Genomic DNA, 18,931 nt, shown 5'->3' with positions numbered 1-18,931 from the left:
GAATGTTCTGGATATGTCTATTTGTTCCATTTGGTCTAGAGTGTTATTTAAATTTCTGTTTCCTTATTGAACCTCTTTATAATGATAATTTATCAATTATTTAGAGTCTATCTGAATGATCTATCCATTGTTGAGAGTAGAGTATTAAAGTCCCAATTATTATTTTATTGCTGTTTATTTTTCTTTTTAGTTGTGTTAGTATTTGCTTTATATATTTAGGTGCTCTAAAGTTGTGTGCATAAATATTTACAATTGTTATATCTTCTTGATGAATTGACCCTGTTTCATTATATAATGACTTTCTTTGTCTCTTGTGACCATTTCTAGCTTAAAATCTGTTTTGTTTGATATAAGTATCACTATCTCTGCTTTTTTTTTTCTTTTTTTTTTTTTGGTTACTATTTGCTTGGACTGTTTCTATCCCTTTACTTCATTTTATATGTATCCTTAAAGCTAAAGTGAGTCTCTTATAGGCACTATATCGTTGGGGTCTTATTTTATTATCCATTCAGCCATTCTGTTCCTTTTGATTAGAGAATTTAATCCATTTATGTTTAAAGCAATTATTAATAGGTAAGCACATAGTATTGCCATTTTGTTCTATCAAACTCTTCAATTATTGTATTCTTCAGCTCTAAGATTTCTGTTGTTTTTGTTTTTGATGGTTTCTATTTCTTTGTTGAACTTCTCACTTTGTTCATACATTGTTTTCCTAATTTCGTTAGTTGTTTGTGTTTCTGTAGTTCACTGAAATTCTTTAAGAGATTTATTTTGAATTCCTTTTCAGATAGTTGATAGATCTCCATTCTTTAGGGTCAGTTATTGGAACTTTATTAGTTTCCTTTGGTGGTGTTATGTTTCCCTGTCTCTTTGTGATCCTTGATTCCTTGCATCGATATCTGTGCATTTGTTTGAGTGGCCTCCTGTCCAGACTTTACATGTTCACTTCAGCAGGGAAAGACTTTCAGCAGTCACTACAAGTTGTGGGTCCTAGAAATTTGGCATTTGGCAGCCTCTGTGGGAAGGCAGGGCTTGTTATTGGGGTCTGTAGTTGGGCAAGGCCACTGCCCATGCTCTGAGGTTAGGGGGATGCCTCTGGCTAGGCTCCACAGTTAGATGGGCCTGTTGGCTGGATTTTCTGTTCAAACAGGACCACTGGGCAACCATATTCTTGTTCAGATGGGGCTATTGATTGTGCTCTGTAAGTCAGATGGGGCCACTAGCTGAGCTCCGCAATTACCGCTGGTTGGGTAAAGTCCCAGGCTGTATTCCCTGGCAGGATGATACCACTGGTTGAAATCCATGATTTGACAGGGCTACAGGCTGTGCTCTGCAATTGCCCATGGTTGCATGGGGTCCATAACCAGCTGGTGCCACTGCCTGGACTCTGCGTTTAGGTCTGGCTACAGGCAGGGTTTAGTAGTCTGATATGACATCAGGCTGTCTTTCTGGATCAGGCAGGGCAACAGACTGTGCCCTGAAGTTGAGCAGGGCTGCATGCTGGTCTTTGTGATCACCTAATGCATTAGCTATACTCAGCTGGTTGGCAAGATCAGTGGCTGGGCTCCCTTGTCATGTGGGGCCATAGGCTATATTCCTTGATTGGGCGGGGTTACTGGCTGAGCTTCCTGCCTGGGCAAGGCTGTAGTGTAGGCTGTGTTCTGCAATTGGGCAGGGTCATAGGCTGACTTCCTCTGCTTATTAGGATTATAGGCTGGTCTCTATGGCTGGTTGGGATTGTAGGCAGAGCTGTCACTCCTAGTATCATAGGCTGGGCTCCTATGTTGCCCAGGGTCACTGTTCAGACTCTTTGGTCATGCTGGGCCAGAAGCTATGCTCAACAGTTGGGCAGGGCTGCTAGCTTGGCTCTCTGACCAAGCAGTGATATTGAGTGGGGCTCCATGGCTGCTCTAGATCTCTGGCTGGGCCTCCTGGGTTGGTGGGACTTGAGGCTATGCTCAGCACTTGGGCAGAGCTGGGAATTTGCTTCTCTTTCTGGTCTAGTGGCTCCACTGGCCATCTGGCCCACTCACTAGTGATCCAAATCAGGCAGAACTGCCAACGGAGCTCCCTAGCCAGAGGGAGCCACTAGCTCAGCTCTGCAGATGGCTAGGATCTCTGCTCAGGCACTACTACAAGCAGGAAAACCATCCACCAAGTACTGAGCACTGTTTGCTGTAAGCCCTACCCACTCCATCTCTATCCAGAGACCTGCAGATTCCTCTAGTGGCCTCCATGAGGCACAACCTGAGTGGACCTCCTGGGAAGGGTCCCACATGCTGAGGGAACTGGATATCTACCTTAGGTCTCCCATAGGTGCAGCACAGTGCCGGTGTGGGGAGGGGCAATGTAGTCAGTGTATATATGTAGTCCTCTTATCCTTCTAGTGTGGGATCTTCTTTTCTATGGTGTCTTTTCTATGGATAGTTGCTAGTTGGTCTTCCTGTAGGAGAGACTCAAGTCACGAATGATCTATATAGGCATCTTGATGACATCACTCTCCCCTATATGCTTAGCTTTAAGTAGGTTATACGTTCCTTAATGCATTGATAGATTATGTCTTATAATTTTGCCTTTCTGGTACTTAACTCCATATTGAGAATGTGGCCGCTGAACAGTAACTATGTGGTGATTCTATGATTGAAACCTGTAAGAAAATGAAGCATTATAGAATGAATTAGCTTCTGTGTATGTATTTTCATCTTTTTAAAAACAATTGCTGCTCCTCCATGCATACCTGCATTTGCAATATGTGTTTTTTTTCCTCCAAAGTTTCTGTTGTCAGTAGTTTATGGTTATTGATTCATACCGTTTATTGGTAATAACTCTGTGAGCTGCTTTGCCTCAGGGATAATTTGATTAGGGTTACTGATATTTGACACCATTCAGGAAAATGTTACACTGTAAAGGGTATTGGATTTGTCACAGAATGACATTGAAGAGAAGCCAGGGATGGGCAAACTAATAACATGCTAGCCCAGTAATTAAAATTGGGCCTTTTGGCAATTTTTTCCACCATTTTTTATTGCTATCACTGCCTTCTCCTAAGAGATAAGCATGTGGCCAATTTGATGACTTTTATTTGGCAAGGGCAGAACTAATGCCAAGCAAACAAGATCATAGTAAGTTTATATAGAGCTCAAGCTTCCAGAATACTATATTTCTGTCCTCTGAGATGGATATCTGTTTGTGATAGATAAAACATTTATGTAAGGGTACAAGATTGGAATGTACTGAAATGAAATGCTCATGTTGACCTCATCAGCTTCAATGGAATTTACTTGATGTAGTGACTGTGAATCTTACTGTGTGTATGTGCTGTGTTTTAACAGGGAATTGTCATCCAGTGACCTTCCAGAGACCACCAGAAAACATGGGGAGAAGTAAGTTTCTCTTCACTTTTAAATAATTTAGACTCTCTCCATATTAATCCACTATATCCAGGAAATTAGATTTGCAACTCAAAGTGTTTTTTGTGGACACCTAAATTGTATTTCTGGTTTGTGTTAGGAAGTTTTTGTCTGAAGCAGGACTGTGCAGAGAAAGACCAACAGACCATATGTTGCTTACTGGCCAGGGTCATTTTTTTTTTTTTTTGCCACTCTTTTCTGGATATCTCCCAGTACAAGGAGATAAGGCTCAAACTCTATAGACCTTCCCTAATCCCAGCATCTGTGCAGCTCTTAGCAAAGTTATCCATATGCTTCCAATGGTTTCTAAGCCTTATTGATAATAACATAAAAAGTGATTCTACCATGCAACCAATGACATTATTAAAAAATTCATCTGTGAGGTTGATTTATAAATGATTTCAATTTTCCATCGTTAAGAACCATTAGATGAATTCTTTTTATTTTTCCTTTCTCATAAGGCTGTTTATGGTCAGTGGCTAATAGATAAATTAAGGTCATTTTGTTAACATTAACCAGCCACTAGTGACTTCATAAATAATCCTGATCGATGTGGACCATAAAATCAGATACTGCAAAGGACCTCATAGGGAGACTTGGTGTTGTGTAGCGTAGAGAGAAGAGTACGAACATAGAGAGTCGGAGGCCTAAATTCAAGTTCTACCCTTACTATCTTGATCAAATCCTAGAGCTCCCCCATACTTGTTTGTTCATATCTGAGGTGGGATTGCATTCTGCACTTCTGGCCTCAGGAAGTTGTGGTTGGCATAATATAATACATATTAAGAGTATGTTGAGAAGTCTATAATGGAAGAGAGCAGTAGTATCTACTCATTGCTGTCACTACAGAGTAAGTACATCTTCATTGGTTCTGTCTTTTAACAGTTAAAATGAAATTACTTGATCAGCAGGGCTGGGACTAGGGTTGTGCAAATGACATGGAGTGCCTCATATGTTTTGTGCTCTAGGCACTTTGTTTGCCCCATCTTAATATAGGCCCTGGTAGGCAGCCCCAAGGGTTATTTGTTGAATCAGATTTTGCCTGTTTTCTCCAGAGCTTCCCTTGGAGATTGATTAGCCTCAGGGATTCTGATTCTTTCTCAACCTTCACAAAAGATACCAATCTCTGGTAGTTTAGAAATTTAAAGAAATGAATAGATTTTTAAAAATCTCATCAAAGTTTTGAGACTAATCCATGCCCTGTCCTAACCCCAAGTCAGTTAACAGAAGCTTCCAGAGTAACATTGTGGCTTGGTCTTCACCTAATCTCAAACTTCAGGTAGATTTGAAGAACATTCTGATTGTTGGATTTTATCATGGCCTAATGGAGAAGAAAGCTGCACTGAGACAGGGCAATACATTCCTTCTAGTTTCCTCTCTTCCTTTTCAGAATGATCATCAGGTTATTAGCCAGGAGATCATTAGGTGCTTATTTTAAAAGATGTCTCAGCAAATATTTGTTTAAATGATCAGGCAATTAATAGAGTCCTTGCTAAAGGACAGGACATGGTAATGTAATCTGTAAGATGGGCATGTTTGCAACCTAGAGATAAGGGAAGTGCTTCAAAGAATGCTACCTTTAAAAACATAGAGAAGCTTGTAAAGTGGTTAGCTGTTTGTGTTGACCACTTTAAAAGCATTTTTAACATCCTGAATTTCAAAGATTCTATCCTTTACTCTTCAAGCTTTACTTAGTTTGCCTGATTACACTTGTTAATTGCTGAGCTGACACTGTTAGTGGGGGAAAAAGATGCTACTGTGTGCTCATTTTTTTCTTTTCTGGCAGTGTACTAGTGAAGTTTTTACTGGCTTTGGCAAAGCTCTCACAAATATAGCTCAAGGTGTCATACGAAAGGATAGCAGAGGAAAATATTATAAAAACATGGCACTAGCATCAATTAAAGAGCCATGAAAACAAAGAACACAGCTGGAAACTCATGCAGTAGAGGTAAAAAATTTTAATTAAAATTGAGATGAATTTCTTTATTAGTATTCTTTGATATTAGATAAAATTATTTATACATATGTGTTACATGAATCATTCTTATTTATGTAACGTGAAAAAATGTATGAACAAAGTCTTAAAAATGATGGGGGGGTGGGATGAGAACAGACTTGTGTGTTTAATTTCTTATTAGGCCACCATCAGTGCCCATTGTATGTGGCATTGAAATCCCACTTACTACATATGAGCTCTGAGCTATGGCTTAGTATTTAGGAATCAAGAATATATAATTATTTTGATATTAACAAGTGTCTGTAGAGCACTTTGTAACTCACAGATAATTCTCCTACATTATTTTATTTGAGCTTTAAGACAACACTGTAATGTAAATAGAGATTATTATCTTCAATTTATATATTACAAAACTGAGGGTTGAGAGAAAGTCTTATCTAAAGTCCACAGCCTATAGAGAGCCAAAATACAAACTTAGGCCTACTTATGTCATATCTAGTTTTTATTTTCTTCCAATAAACCATATTCTGAATGCCCTAGTCATCTGTAGTATATAAAAGACAATTAAAAACTTAGCTATCTATTGCTGTGATAGGTGTGGAAAAAATATTTTTTAAGATGTATGATGATGTTTATATATTTCACAGCATGGGGGACTAGACAGATAGGCAAAAAGAAATAGCTTAGTGTTCATCACCATTTATGGTAACAGCTAAAACATAGATGTATCAGATAGTGGAGTGTTTCAAATATCAAAATCCTCTGAGCAGTCGGAGGTCTATGGCTGTGAAGACAGCAGCACTGATTGGCAGTCACCAAGGTAGACAACAAGATACTTCAACTCAGAAGCTTGCTATACACAACCCACAATGGGAGGTACGGAAAGCAAGGATTCTAAGACACCACTTACCTGGCAAAAGTCACCCTTCTTGATTGATATGTTTTTATTTTTATGGTTTTTCTTAACACAATATAATATATCATGGAACACCAGAATAGTATGAGACAACAAGGGGAGATGCTGTTACAAAAAAGAACAGCATGCATAAATAAAATTAAATATAAGATTTTAGTAGAGAATTAACATTTTCACAAAGAGAATGTGAGGATTTTGCAAATGTGTATGTATAGGCTCACAAAATACTACATATGTAATACTTGAGTTTTTATCTTTAATCATCTTTAAATGGAAATTAAAACTTTATTCTACCTTTTCATCTCTCTCTCCCCATCCCAGAAACTGGTATATTCATGACAAAATGACAAAAATTGCAGTAACCCACAGAAAAGCAATTTCTTGGGAGTTTTCTTGCTTACAACTTTTGGGGTTATTGTTTTTGTTACAATGTTCAAGTAGAATTTGATTTTTAAAACACTTGTTTTCCATCTGAATTTTTTTCTGTGTCAGAACACACTACTGCATGTTCTAAGTGCTATAGTAGCAATTTATGGTATTTACCAGCCTAATATGCAGTTATTGGTGGTTAATTTCACTGTCTTTACCTTAAGAACAGAGCTTCTGGAAGAAATTCATCATGCTGTCTCAATAATAGCTAACCACATGATTCTCTTATTCCTTTTTTACAAAATAGGAATAATATTTAGCCACGATTCTTCAAAAGAATTGATTTTACTTTGTCATACAAGAAACAATATGTAGAATAGCTGAATGCTAGCAAACAGGCAGGTCTTATTTGTGGAGAATAATTAAAAATACAAAGATACCTTAGGATTTTTTCTGTCTCTCCTCTTTCAGTATTTAGGCTTTGGAAATAACTTTTACCTAACATAGAAGAAAATCCCAGGTCTATAAAATCTTAATCTGAAAAGTCAGTTTTCATCTTCATTAACCATACTTAATGTTATAGTATGCATGCACATATTGTCACACTATAAGAGAAACAGTGTCAGTGCTGCCAGGTACAGCCTTTGTTTTTTTATAAAAACACAGCAGCATATTTCCTTTGGGTCTCTGAATGTGCTGCCTTCTTTAGCCCAAAGAACTCGAACATGTCCCCCCAACTTATCAAGACTTTGTGGATGGAAAGATGGTTTATAACTACCACAGTAAACCTCTAAGCTCTTTGATTCATTGACGAACTACTGCTCAGTTGAGGCCAATCCTAAACTTTAACTCTGAGCATAGAGCTCCATATTTTCAAGTGGGGAATGAATATTCACACTGACAAGCTTTGTAAAGTGACTACCTCATAATGTAGTGCCTAATTTTATTTGACAGCTCTGTGGTTTATAGTTCAAGTGCAGACACACGTTTAAAGGCAAGTCATTATTTCATTTTCTGGCCTATATTGAATCTGAAAGTCTCTTTATTACAGTAGCATATTCATGCTCTGCTGTTTAAGCAATGTCACCAATTTATTGTAAATCTTTATCTTCATTATTTTATAACAGTAATATAAATCTGCTTGACAACAGCCATTATTTTTTCCTGGCAAGTCTTTCTCACCAGAAAAAACAAACAAACAAACAAACAAACAAACAAACAAAAAAAAACTGAGCTAACTCTTTAAGGGTTGGGCTACTTTCTTTTTTTTTTTAAACTCATAGTGCTTGATACTTTTTGTCTTTGATGCAATCCTCTCTGACTTTTACCTATAAGAACAAAATAACCTTTGGTACATAAGTTTAGAATGATTTCTTAACCTCATCACAATTGACATTTTTTTTTAATTGAGGCAAAATCCACATAACAGAATTGACCATGTTAAAATATACAATTCAGTGGCATTTAGTGGCATTCACAATGTTGTACACCTGTCTAGTTCCAAAACATTTCATCACCTCCAGAGGAAACCCCGTACCCAGTTAGCAGTCAGTCACTATTCCTCCCTCTCCCCAGGCCCTGACAACCTTATAGCTTGCTTTCTATCTCTATGCATTTATATATTCTGAATATTTCATTTAAATGGAATAATACTACATGCGTGTGACCTTTTGTGTCTGGCTTTATTCACTTAGAATACTATATATATTTTTTTAGGTTTATCTATGTTGTATAAGTACCTTATTCCATTTTATGGATGAAAAATACCCCATTGTATGATTATACCACATTTTGATTGTCCATTTATCAGTTGGTGGACATTTGGGTTATTTCCGCCCTTTCACTATTGTAAATAGTGCTGCTATGAATATCAATGGAGAAGTTTTTAATTGAATATGTTTTCAGTTCTTTGGTATATATACCTAGGAATGACTATTGACATTTTGGACCAGATAATTCTTTGTTATGGGGATTGTCCTGTGCATTGCAAGATGTTTAGTAGCATCTTTGACCTTCCGCCACTAGATGCCAGTGGCACCTACCCCGCCAAGTTGTGACAACCAAAAATGTATCCAGACACTGCCAAGTGTTCCCTGGGGTGCAAAATCGCCCAAGGTTGAGAATCACTGATTTAGAATAAAAGAAATCTTTAGAGATAAGCTGGAATTTACACATTATAATGTTTTCCATAGAAGTAATTTGAGTCTAAAAAAGAGCATTTTATGGTTCTGGAAACCAAGGTATAGTACTGGTCCTATAATCAAGCAGCTATGTCCTTGGGTGAGTCATATAACCTCTGGCCTTCAGTTTTCTTGTTAGTAAAATGAAGGAATTGAAATGTATCAGTGGCTTCCAGTGTGCTCAGTGAAACCCCAGGTTTTCTAAAGGGGTCTTAGGAGCCATCATGAAGGAAAGAAGGAAACAAAGTGCTCTTGGTATGTAGCACCTCCTCTTCAGACAGAGCAAGCAAAAGTTTGAATTCTGCTATCATTTCTAGAGCAAATTCACATATAAACAACATTGATTTCACCAGTGAAAGGTCATTTCTGAAATCCATGTGCTAATTAACAAAGGCACTAATTTGTCAATGAGACTCCATTTCTTAAATCCATTAGGCTCTGCTCTTGTGGGCAGGAAAGAAAGCTGAATGCTATCTTTGAATGCCATCTGAACAGCCACCTCTGGAATGTAGCTTTTTGATTAAATATAGTATGCATTCTATCAGGGCAGTTATCTATTCCTAGAGTATAGATTACAGCTAACTATCACATAGATACTATCATACTGTTTATGCTGACAAGTTGTAAAGCATTTACTGTAACAGAGTTATGTATTTAAAACTTTATTTCATATTTGGTGAGCTCTATCTATCTGCTTTTTTTCTCATTAATTGGTTATTTTAGTTATAGTTATTTCCAGACAGAACTGCAATCAGTGTAGTTAGGGTCCATAAACTAAAAAGAAAGTTTTATGGTTGTAAGAACTGTAGACACTAAGACTAATGATATTCTTGCTGATATAATTGTGCCACTAGTGACAGGAGATAGGTACATCTTTGGAATTCTCCTATTTTTATGATTCCACCTGATTATGTGCTTAATTTTGTGCAAATTAGACCATATGCTAAGTTTATATTTGTTTGTTTCTTGTGGGTTAGGCATAGCCCCTAGTCCATAAATATCATGTGTTAGAGTACCATGCATTTAAATCAATTTTTGTCATTACTAGTAACTTGATTGCTGTCATCTCCCATTTCATAAAGAATTCCTTTTGATAAGAAGGGATTGTAAGGAAATATAAATTGTAAGACTTCTTCAAAGAAAATTTGGCCTTTTATCTTCCTTTGTGGGAGAAACTGTTATGTCTCTGTATCTCATTATTTCTTATGAAGCATAAAATCATTAGACGAGAGATATCTGAATATATGATCCAAAATTAGGCTTTTAAGCAAACCATATTGAGTTAATAAGACTCATTCTGAGAGGAACATGTTTGTTTTGTTTTTAGAGAATATTTTTATAGATGTACATTACCTCTTTTGTCTTCTCTCTTATAGAAATCCATTTTTGGCATTTTTTCCACATTTATTCCCGGAAACCTTCCTGTTATCATTTGGCATTTCATTGCATACCTCCAGTAGCATAAAGATATACTTTTTTAAGAGTCTTAGGTAATGATTGTAACCACCACATTTCCTTAAGAAGCAGGTTCAGGATATTAAAGATATTAATAACAATTATTTCTTCTCAAACCCTGTGACTTCTCATTCTCACTAGCTCAATCCTGTAACTTCACATTATTTTTTTAAATATCTGAGTTTTTGAATGGATTTCAGCTTCGTAATTGCCATGAAAACTTATGTTACATGCCATTCTAACTAAGCTTCAAGTTTGTGACAACCCGTTTGGGTACATGAGTACCACCATACAACAAATTCTGAATAAGTCTACCTGCTATGAAAAAAATAATAATCTTTAATTTCCACAAATAGCTTGTAGTGGTGAAATACAATTGGGAAATAATCTGCTTTTTTCTAAGTAATAGGAAGATGATCCAAATAGCATATTTTTAGTTTGTATAATTTTGGTTTTTAGTAAGTGAAATGTCACTTTGGAATGTGAGATTTTGTTTTTCCATGGAAAGTTCATTTCTATCAGTCTCTGATTTTTTTTTTTAAATAATACTTTTTAAATACCTACTTCAGCAGAAAAAAATCCTGAAGGCATAGTATGCATGTAAAACTGAGTAAATAATAGTATCAAAATGACTTAGAAGCAAGAAAACAAGGAATTATGAGTGTGACACTTCATAAGATTTTTCTAATATCAATCTGAGCACAGGATTGAGTGGAGAGGGTGCCTTGTTGATTTTCTCTTCTTGTTTATCTTTTGTTGTTGTTAGTTTGGGGGATGGTGGTTGCTTGGCTGGAAAATAATGTATTCATATCCCAAAAGGGTTTGAATATGATGCACTACTCCTACTAAACAAACATTTTTCCAATTATAAAACTCTTCACATTTATAACTGAAAGGACCTAGGAAATCATATACAACACCTTAGTTTCATAAAGTAGGACACAGGTAACAATAAATTAAGCAACAAATGTAGAATCATGCAGCCAATTTGGTGCCAGAGCTGGAACAGGAATCTGCATATTCTGACTACAAAGTCAGGACCTTTTCACCATATTACACTCTTCTCTTTCCCTGCACTTTCATTTGTCTCAGCACTGGGTTGGGGAAAGTGGTGAACAGATATTGACTTTCTTAGACTTCAACAAGATATTCTCAAAAGGCAGTTTTCATGTGACAAACAGAAGGCTCAAATAAGTGGATAGCTTAGCATGTTCTACAGTCTTTATGAAAAATTCACAACTAAACAAGATATTAGAGATTTATTCAGAAGAAAAGAACAGCTTCCTGGTTAATGGGTGGACTTGTTTTAGATTCAGTCTGGTACAACATTTACACAACAATGTCTAGGAAAAGACTTTCCATTTGAATAAATATATATTGTAAATTGCTGATGCTCACCTTGTTAATAAGTGTTTAAAAGCTTTTTATAAACTGTTTTTATGGAAATAGTTCAAAAATAGATCATATAATTTACTGCCTTCCTAAACAATATCCTAAACATCATATGATCCTTTTTTGGTGACTCAGATTCCTCATTTTAAACATAATCATTGATGCCTACAGCTTTGGGAGCTATTAGTGTGAGGGTGGTTAGAACCTACTCTAAATAACTCTCAAAGGGCTCCCTCTCTCTTTTTCCTTGCCCTCAGGTTAATCACCTTTCACTTCTTGTTGCTGTCAATGTGTTATCTAATTTAGCCCATCTCTGCCCCTTCTTATCAGCAATAATGTGCAGTGAGGCTTTCAGATTTCACAGCCAGGCTTGTGGATGAGGGTTGAATAAATTGATCCTTGATTAGTCTAAGGAATCTGGGGCTCCCCTGTAGGTAAAGCACAAGGTAAGTTATAATGCATGACCTTGGTCATCTCTTGTTTCCAAGTTCACAAGTTGGGTTTTATTTGACTTCTGCATCATGATTTATTACTATCATTAATATCCACAATGATTATGTAAAATATTGAACAGCTATCTGAACTATTAAATAACCTAAAAATCAGTAGAAAATAATTATTTAGTGTATTTTGTTGTAGCTACTTGTGCTTCTCTAAAGATATATATCTGTCATGTATTAATTTTTATTTCTTAGTCTTTCCTCCTTAAGAGCTTCTTTGTGGTCTGTTGTTAAATTTCTAATGACGATAGGCTATCAACATGTGTTTGACCAAAATTGAAGCTAATAAAAGTAAGCATATAATTTATAGTAAAGGATGCTTCCTTACGAGTTTGTTACAAATATCAGGTCCTTATAAATAAGAACCAGTAATAGGCCTTCATTTATTTTCTCAAGAATTTCTGAAATTTTAAATTCTTGTGATATTACTCAAAATATTTATGAATCATCAAAGTATATATCGTCACTACAGGATGTTACAAAATTGAAAAGACCTATGAGACTCTAATAAGACTTTAGCAGTGGCTAAAGGTAAGGTGCTGTAGGAGAAAGATGACTCCTAAGGCTAGTTTTAGTCACATAGGACATGCTTTGTCTTCTAATTGTGAACCACCAAGGTATGTGTGAGATAACCTTGGTTTCAGGGGAGCCAACACACAAGTTTACTGAGGATCTTTGATGCTCTACTGGTCATGTAGCTGAAAGTAGGCTGGACACTCAATTAAATCAGATACAAACCATGAATCTATACATTTTCAATAAACAGTATAGACAGGTTAGTACAGAGTGCCTCCAAGGGAGCTTTAGACTTTTAAACAGCACTTTATAAAGCTCTAGTACATTCCATCTCAAACTTGACTATGAGGACCAAACTCCCAGGCATCCTAGAGTTAAGCATACAGACTCACTGCAAATTAACCTTATCCTTACTCATTTATTCTGTATTTCCATTTTTATATCATCTTGGTAAATCTCGTTTTTCCTTTCACGGAATAACTGTCACCATGGCAGTGACAGCAAGTCATACTATTTATTGAGTATCTATTATTTGATAGATGGTCCTGAGCAAAATACTGTATGTACATTACCTCATTTATAACTATGAGATTCGTGCTGTTATTCCAGTTTTACAGATGAAAAAGGGAAGCTTAGGGTTTTTGCTTTCCTCACATAGCTGTTTGCTCTGACAACTTTATTTCTCACTTTTGAAATGTGTAACTGATGTGCACCACTTAAACTTGGGATACCAATGAGATCACATTTGTTACTCAAATAACCACAGCTCTTGGTAATAGAAGAATGTCTGTCTTCCTTCCCTGACCAACCCCCCTGTTCCTATGAGGAATTTAAGAACTCTAGGGTAACATATTGGGTCTAGAAGAGTAGGCCCTGACTCTTGCATTAAAGAAAAGATAATGGAATGGGTTCATTTGTAGAAAGTCCTAATTCTCTTGTTCCTGATGTTCTTGTAGTGGTTGCTGGCATATAGTCTTACATCAAAACCAGGGCTCCCAAACCAGGCTTTCTGGTACCCAGAACAGTTTCAAGGACACTAAAGAAATCACTACATTTGTTTAAAAAATTCACTACAGTAACTGAGGCATAGATTGCCCCAGCTGGGCTGGGAAAAGAGGAGGGTACCTTTCTACCTACCATTTCACTCACCTGTGCTCACTCCATAATACGGTAGGCCTGATTTCCCAGTGTTTCAGCTATTTGGTTGCCCTGTTGTTTGTTTTCATATCCCTGGCCTCTTTCCCAAGCTCATAGAGCCAGAGTAGCTAATTGATAAAAACCAACAACTGAGTGATGTGACAAGATGGTGTGGAGGACTACTCAGTATGTTTTCCATGATATTTGTAACTTGTATCAGGACAGCAATAACCCATCTGACAGGTTTCAGTGACTTTGAATTTTCAAAAGGGATCTGTTCCTCTTTCTCAGAGCAGGAACGTCCTAGCCCATTCAAGTTCAGTGTGCCAAATGGGTTTGGAAGAGAGTGGCAAGACTCCATCTGTCTCTAGGTCAGAGGTTTCCAAACTTCTGAGTTTACCGTGCCCTTAGTTGTGACAGTGATTTTTTTTTCATGGCAGCAAGGGGCCAAAAGAAATACTTAATTGTTATATTTATTAAGTGGCTAGGTCCAAACAACTTAATATTTATATATCCTGATAGCTTAGTAGCCATTCGAAAAATAGTATACATAAATTGAAAGAACGCAGTACTTTTATTTCAACCTTAAATAGCCATGCAGTTACTTACTAATGGGATGTATGTGCCTGTTGGGCACTGCACAATTTCTCAAACCTAAGAATCAGATTGTATAGTGGAAGATATTGGATACAGGAGGATACCACCTACATTTCCTGTTCCACATTGATTTTTCACATAGCACTTTTTATCACAGCCAAAAATCCAGCTTCACAAAGAAAATGAATGTAGAATTATCTAATGATGAAACTTATCGATGAATTCGGACTGAGAACTTTAAGGCCAAAAAAAAAAAAGAGCTTTATTTGGGGATATTTTTTAGTAATTGCAATCTGGGAGAAACCCCAACTGTGTTCCAAGGGGCAAAGAAAGACAGAAAAAGAGAGACTTTCAAAAGCATTATATAAATTGCTTTGAAAGAGCTGTAAGTGGTGCTGGCAAGCAAATTTAACTTTGCTATACATGATTAATTGCTTATGTCTATTCCTAGGTGAAAAATTTATTTTTAATAGAGAGTTCGGTGATGCGAAATGAGCTCTAGGAACTGAATCAGGATGTAGCCATTGATTTAGTGCAATTCAAAAGTTCAGTTTCACATGGAAAAGGGACTGAGTTAGCTCAACTTCCCAGAGGCCTCCCTGCTCCATTTTAGATTGCTTTCTTGACTATCAACTTCATTTTGCTGTTTTTCTTTCACACTGTGAGCTACCTTAACTTAGTAGTTTGTGTGGTGTCCAACAGATACAGAGTATCAATACATTTCCTTCAAAAATGTAAAATATCCTGCTCATTCTTTATGAATTTGCAGCAGCATCTTGGGGTACCTTGGTGTACATCTTGAGACGCTAGTTCCTTGCTAGGCTAAAAAGCATCTGCTATGTCCTCTTCCCAGAACAGTGGATGTTCAGTTACTCTACCTCTACACAACTATTAGAGGAAATTAAATGGTTCTTACAGAACAAAAAATGTCTGCTCCAAGGGGAGCACACATAGAACTATTCTACGAATTTCAAAGGTAATTTCTCTTGCTGAACAAAAGGATATTCAAGTCTCACTAGAAACTTTGCTGTCAATGTATTTATTTCACAATCATATATTAAGTTTGTGGTGCTGTTTCATAATTAAAGGCATGGTCCGTGGCTTCCTAGCTTCTAGTCACCCAGTCTTCCATTCTGCTTTTCATTTTTTCCACACGTATTGTATCTGTTCTGTACCAAGTTCTTTAGTAGGTGTTATGAAAGATAGAGGTTGGATCAAAATATTAATAATGCATGATTCCTACCCTCGAGAAGCTTAATCTTGAGACAGAACCAGATAGGCACATCAAAAATTATACAGTTAAATTGCTATAATTTAAGTGTACATAAATACTGAGAGTCTAATGAAGTGGGGAGTAGAATCTGGGGAAGGTTTTTAGAGGATGTTATATCTGAATGGAATAGGAGTTCTCTAGGCAGATGAAATATTGGAGGCAGTAAAATAAAAATTATGGAGGCAGTAAAGAGCCTATTTGGAGAATGGTAAGACTTGGTTTGACTGAGGAATAAGGTGCATGATGGATGTAGTTGTCAAAGAAATCACCCAATATCTGTCTCTCCCATCTGTCCCTTTCTTTCCATTTAGATAGCCACCATTCTAATGTGTGGTGTCATTATTTCTTAACCTGGTGTATTGTCAGTAGCCTTTTACCTGGCCTTTTCCCCTTCATTTCTCCTCATCCTACCTCCAACTCTGTTTTATATATGTTTTGTAGGTTATTCTTCCAGAAGTATTGGTCTGAAATTTTGAATGCTGTCAAATAGTTTAATAGCTTAACATTAAGTGTCTCCAAGACATGGCTGTTTCCAGTTTCATTTCCTAGTCTTCCTATTTTGAATCTTATACTCTGGCCCTGCTGACCAGCTCACTATTCCTCATTTATGACCCTTGCTTGATTCAATACCAAGCCTTCACTTGCTGTTTTGTTTTCCTAGGATGTCCTTCACCATCTTTGCATGTCCCAATCCTGCTAATTTTTAAAAGGCCAGCTCAAACATACTTTTCAGGGGTCCTTCTCCAGGTCTCTCCCCCTGCCCCTAAACATGCCTACCCAGTAGAAATATGCCTGCCTTTTGACCTCAAAACTCATCCACCCTGTTAAGTCTTGCTTTAGAGCTCATTCTGTATCTTTTATCTTCGTTATCTCTTGCACTGAAGAACCTTGAGGGCAGAGGCCATCTGCTTTTCATCTTCGTGACTTGTCATGATCTCATTGTACATAGTCTATGTTCAGTAAATAAGTCTTAAGAAAAATAATTTTGTTCACTTAAGAGAAAAATGTAAACATTTGCAACTTTACATAATGACTTCTTTATTGAAATGAGACCCAAGGTAGAAAAAAAATGTATTAGATGAGTAGAGATTTTTCCAAGTGGGCATTAATTTTCAGACCTTATCCTCTGCTATTTTTCAGCAAATGTATGGATATGATTTCACTTGGCAAAGATTTTTTGGCATTAAAATATGAGTTTTAGTATTCTGCAATGCATTAAAAATATATTACACACTGTATATTTTGGTTTAAAGTATTAATTTAGGGAGTTCCTTGAGAAGCCATCTTATTTCACCTATTTTATTATTTTGTTTTGAAGAAAAAGCATGGGTGACAGCTATTTGTTTTGAAATTATGAAAAAGTAGTTATATTTTTTCAGTAAATATACTTACTTTGTAGGTGTACATATGTGTATCAGCCTTAGATTTTAAATATTTTTTTAATAAGGATCTTTCCTAACTGAATCTAAATAAGACAGATTTGTCTTTATTTCCTTAAATGAGAAAAGTACATGCTTTGAATAATACCTCAGTGCTGTGTGCTCAAAGTACATTTACATTTTATATACTTGTCACATCATGTAATCTCTGATGAAGGAATGCACATGATTCCTGACAGCTGTGGGCTAACTCACACTATTTGATAAGAGGAAGAGGGAAGTGTTCATCTTTAGTTTCAAACATCACTGCTTTATTTTTAGAAGTCCAAATACAAACCCTTGCATCATGGAAATTACCCAGTGTTTTAGGAACAGATAGTCTGATCTTATCCCATAGATCCAAGCTGCCTCCTTCCCCTTTATTTTGTTTTCACGTTGAAAATATCCTAATGCTGTTATCATCCATTAGATTTCCAAATTACTTTGATGAGGACTGGCAAATACTCTGCCACAACTTCCTGTTCCCGATTATATTGCAGACATAACTAATCAATAACAATATCTTCCCTACTAGTCAGATTCTTACTCCAGGTAGTATCTTCTAATTGACCATATTCAGCAAACAAGATAAAATCTTGCCAGCTTATTCTTTCTAGAGTTCTCACTATTATATTACTTTGCCTCCCATTGTAAGAAATACACAGACGGTGTTTGTGGAATGTTCTTGGTAGTTTGATTAGGTTGGGATTAGAAGATCTGTATCCTACTACATTACCTTATAGTTGCTTACCTTTCTGAATTAGCCTGCTTTCTTGTTACAAGAGTTAAGTGCATTCCTTGACGCCCCCCACACACACACACGCACACTTTCCATGTAAATAGCATATAAGAAAATTAGTTTCTCTTAGGAGAATTTAGTTGTTTTTTTTTTCCTTAAAAGCTCAAAATACATTATTGTTGTTTGTTTGGTTTATCTTAAAGAAAATTGTCCCAAAAGCCAGGGATATCTTAGACTGCATTAACATATCTATTGTGTTTCAAAACAAGGAAGCAGATAATCCTGATCAGTTTTGCACTTGTCAGACCACACATAGAGTATTGTACTCAGTGTAGGACACTGTGTTTTATGAGATAAAGATGGTGCAGAGACTTTATACATTTTATATGACCAACAGATGAACTAGACATGTTTATTCTGGATAAAAGAAGCCTTGAGGGAAATCAGTTACTGTCTTCATGTATTAGTTGGCCTTGTTATATAGCAGAGACTTACTCATATGTTATTTTAAAGGTCATAAGTAAAGCCAATGGCTAGGTGGTTATTAATTCAGTAAAATTTCCCTCAGAAAAGGGCACTATAGTCAAAGAAATATGACAAATGCATGTGTCATGTTCCTTTTCTGGAGAAATATGTATTAAATATATACTAAGAGTCCTAAAAAGTCATTCAGTAAAAAATCTTTTTAAATATGTTAATCCCAAGAGACTCATGGACATGAACAGTAGACTAGTGGTTGCCAGAGGATAGGGAGGAGGGGGAAGGTAGATGGGGAAAAAAGGGGTCATATGTGGTAACAGAAAGAAATTAACTATGGGAGGTGAACATACAATGCAATATATATATGGTGTACTGTTGAATCGTATACTTGAAACTTACTGAATTTCGTTAACCAATGTCACCATAATTAAGGGAGGAAGGAAGGAAGGGAGGAAGGGAGGGAGGGAGGGAGGGAAGGAAGGAAGGAAGGAAGGAAGGAAGGAAGGAAGGAAAGAAGGAAAGAAGGAAAGAAGGAAAGAAGGAAAGAAGGAAAGAAGGAAAGAAGGAAAGAAGGAAAGAAGGGGAAAGAAGG

General features: G+C 36.5%; 1 protein-coding gene across 4 annotated transcripts in view; it reads left to right on the top strand.

Moving 5' to 3' along the window:
• PRRG1 (proline rich and Gla domain 1) overlaps positions 1-18,931 on the top strand; it is an 86,571-nt gene that overhangs the window by 41,181 nt on the left and 26,459 nt on the right. For all 4 annotated transcript variants that reach the window (XM_011384565.2, XM_011384567.2, XM_023525664.1 and 1 more), the window contains exon 2: positions 3,333-3,383. In XM_011384565.2, coding sequence (XP_011382867.1) covers positions 3,374-3,383 — 10 coding nt within the window. In that variant the 5' untranslated portion in view covers positions 3,333-3,373. The remainder of the gene's footprint in view (positions 1-3,332; positions 3,384-18,931) is intronic.

This window comes from Pteropus vampyrus, unplaced genomic scaffold (assembly GCF_000151845.1).
Source record: "Pteropus vampyrus isolate Shadow unplaced genomic scaffold, Pvam_2.0 Scaffold592, whole genome shotgun sequence".
Taxonomy (NCBI): Eukaryota; Metazoa; Chordata; class Mammalia; order Chiroptera; family Pteropodidae; genus Pteropus; species Pteropus vampyrus.
The sequence above is the reverse complement of the archived record's forward strand: the minus strand, read 5'-3'. Positions and strand labels throughout refer to the sequence as shown.